Source organism: Gigantopelta aegis, chromosome 2 (assembly GCF_016097555.1).
Source record: "Gigantopelta aegis isolate Gae_Host chromosome 2, Gae_host_genome, whole genome shotgun sequence".
Lineage (NCBI taxonomy): Eukaryota > Metazoa > Mollusca > Gastropoda > Neomphalida > Peltospiridae > Gigantopelta > Gigantopelta aegis.
In genome coordinates, this window is record NC_054700.1 from 48,956,695 (window position 1) to 48,960,260 (window position 3,566).

At 40.7% G+C, this 3,566-nt stretch overlaps 1 protein-coding gene across 1 annotated transcript; it reads right to left on the reverse strand.

The window, feature by feature from the left end:
* Positions 1–411: 411 nt before the first annotated feature.
* Positions 412–2,671, reverse strand: LOC121378787 (forkhead box protein I3-like). Its single transcript, XM_041507107.1, has one exon. The coding sequence runs from the start codon at positions 2,443–2,445 to the stop codon at positions 1,096–1,098; it is 1,350 nt and encodes a 449-aa protein (XP_041363041.1). The 5' UTR covers positions 2,446–2,671; the 3' UTR covers positions 412–1,095.
* Positions 2,672–3,566: the final 895 nt, after the last annotated feature.

The window sequence follows — 3,566 nt, forward strand, 5'->3', positions numbered from 1 at the left end:
AGTATAAAACATATCAAGTTTTATCAAGGACTTGTATTGTTTTTTTACGAAAAATTAAATTTGTTTGTGATGAAGCGATTAAAAAAATATATACATGGATATGATATGATTACTCAAAACGTAACAATACTGAACTACGAAACTGAATAAAAAATATTAAAAATGAACTACGAAATTGAATAAAAAATATTAAAAATGAACTACGAAATTGAATAAAAAATATTAAAAATCAACTACAACATTGAATAAATATATTTAAAATAAACTACGAAATAGTATAAAGAAAATATTAAAAATGAACTACGAAATTGAATAAATATATTAAAAATAAACTGCTAAATTAGATAATGAAAATATTAAAAATTAACTAAGAAATTGAATAAAAATATTAAAACATGAAATCAGTTTTATTTTAAATATTTATTCACGATGGTTAGCTATATACACTACACATATTGTCAGCAAAAAGCTGCATAATACAACACCCTACCTTCCACAAAGACTTCGTATACGCAACTGTGCAGCACTAGGTTCAATAGAAAAAACACAAACATTTCCTGACTCTTAAATGTTCTCTTTGGAATAAATGCCTGAACAGAAATCAAACATAATGCACCATTTTCTTAATACATCACAATAAATTGTATTCACATAATGGAACAAAAAAAAGAACTCTTTTTCCGCCAAATAATCAAAATGTTTCACACCAGTTTATAATTTCAACGTCGACTACAGGACATGTTGGCTTTTTGTCTGTCTCTCTCTCTCTCTTGTAGTAAATTGTATATATCATTGTTTGTTGTGTCTGTTCATAAAACAAAGATAAAGCTTTCGTTTTCAGCACCTAATTTATGTATCTGTATCTATGATAGAAGTTGGGTTTTTTTAATGTCATTGTATATGTTTGTTCGTCAACACTTCTCAATTTGAGCTGTTCAGAAAATAACTTTTCAGTTCAGCAATTTAAGTATTATTTCAGTCTATGCATGCCATTATTTATGGGGTTTTTCGAAAATGTCCAGTTTTGTCTGTGAATACTTCACGAGGTAGCTCTAAGAAATAAATAACTGCCACTCATGGAGAAAAAAACTCAAATCATTGCTCATCTGAGTCCGTTTTGACCGGCGACTCCGATCTTAGTCCATTCATTGTTTGTCTTATTCTGTTGGCAGCCTCGGCAGACAGCGTCGGCATCTGCGGCAGCATCATCGGGTACGCTGCAGAAGAAGACGCCAACATGGGGTAGAGGTAGGTGGCGTATGTGTTCCACGCTGCTGCTGTCGGCGTCGACGTCGTGTGGAACGCACTGGGTCGAACACGCCCTGCGCCGGGCAGCGGCCACGAGTAGAGTTCTGTCCCCTTGGCACTGCTGTCACGAGCACTGGGTCCCGAGTCCTGGAGATCTAGGCTCCGAGTTGGGGACGACACGGGGCTGGGGGACTCGGACACCGAACTGCTGCCATGAGTTTCGGTTGAATTTGGCTCATCGTCAGGTTTTGGTAAATGTTTGCTAACCACGTCCGCGTCTGTTGAATCGTCCTCTTCTCTGGGCGACGTCTGGCTTGAAATTAATCTCATATGACTGTCGAAACTGAGCTGTGAAAACACTGGACGATCACACACGCGTTTGGTATCGGGCGCCAGTATACTCTCCATATCGAACAGTCTCCTTTTGGCAGGTTGGTTCGCAATCACAGCGGGACCCTGCTGTGGCTGTGGGTCTCCCGTTCCCGACACCCGGGGACCGTTTTCTAGATCTTTAGTTCCGTCGTCTTTATCGTCGCAAAGTCGGCTGCTTTCGCCCCACGTCGCCTGTGGGGTGGGCGAGGGACTGGGGCTGTCTTCCTCGTCGGGTACTGCGAGCCCCATGTGTTTCCGGACCTTCCTCTGGGCTCTCCTCCTTCTGAAATCCCCTCGACCGAAATCGTCGACGTTGGCTGGATGCACAGCCCAGTAGTGGCCCTTTCCGTTTGCACTCCTACCCGACTTTATGAAGCAGTCGTTCAGGGAGAGGTTATGACGAATACTGTTTCTCCAGCCGGGACCTCTTGTCCTGAAGTAGGCATAGTTGTCCAGAATCCACTGGTAAATGTCACTGAGAACTAACTTCTTGTCCTTGGCGCTCAGAATGGCCATGGCTATGAGTCCTATGTAGCTTTGGCTTGGCTTCGGTTCCTCCTGGATGTACCTGGCCCGCAGGTCGTGTTTGTACAGGTAGCTTTGGGTGTACGGGTCTGCGAGGTGGGGGTGATACGGCGACATTCCCAGCCCGGACGGATAGCCGCGTATTCCGTAGTGTAACCTTGCGCCGTAGTCACAGAACTGTGGACGCTGGAAATCCAGAGCCGCTAGCTGTCCCATGTTGGGTGCGAAGGAAAAATACGGCCCGGGGGTGGGGATCTTCAACCCGTAGGGCAGGAGAGCGCCCGCGTTGGAACTACACATGGTGACTTCGTGACGCTAACCGACGCGTTTAGTCTCAGAAAAAAAGTCCCGTAGTGACAACGTTTCAGCGATGCGGTAGCTATTCCCAAGCTGCCCAATGACACACGCAACCTTTGTCCATTGCGGGTATCTTTTACCGCTTCTGCCGTTTACTAATATTGGTACACTGCTTATAAACTTTATCAGAGCGTTAGATATTTTTCCTTGTCAGTTTCTCACAGTTGCCCGCTCCAAAAAACCGCCTCTTTTATGAATATTAATAAGATCGGGAACGAGCCCTGTCCTTCGCGCCTATCAGTTGTGTGAAAATCTCCGATTGGTTGACGAACCGATAATGAGATTTTAAGCGACAAGGAGACGAGCTCTTTTCATCGGACAGTGACGTCATTTCGCTTGTGTCGCGTTCAAGGTTTTGATACTTGGGACATGAAGTCTGTGTTGTGTCTTCTACTCAAGATGTTTGGTGCTCGCTTTGCTTTTTTAAAATGTTTTTTATTGGGGGAGGTTGATAACAGGTGAGTGAATAAAAGTACTGTAGTGGTAGTCAACGTCACTCGAGTGGGAAACCGTTTCCGCGTCCTAGTTCTCACACGTGCTATGTTTTATATGCGGATATTTTAAAGTACGTTCTTTTTTATAAATTATTAATATTTTAGTAATGCACAACTGTAATGGTGTATTGAATTTACAAGTTTCAAAATCAATAAGATTTGTACTAATTTATTATTATTATTATTATTATTATTATTATTATTATTATTATTGACATTTCAATAAAATAGACACAATGTTTTTAATTGTTGCCAATATGCTTTTCTTTAGTAAATGTCTGAATATGGATTATACTTCGATGCCTAATGATTTTCGCTGTAATAATTGCCAGGAATATAACAACGTATGTTTATAATAACGTATGTTTATAATAAAGTATGTTTATAATAACGTATGCTTATAATAACGTATGTTTATAATAACGTATGTTTATAATAACGTATACTTGTAGTTTGCACTCTAATTCGTAGTTGTGCTCAATATACTGTTTCTTAAAATAACTGTGTTTATTTGAATGTGTACGTGTTATGTGTGTGTGTGTGTGTGTGTGTGAGAGAGAGAGAGAGAGA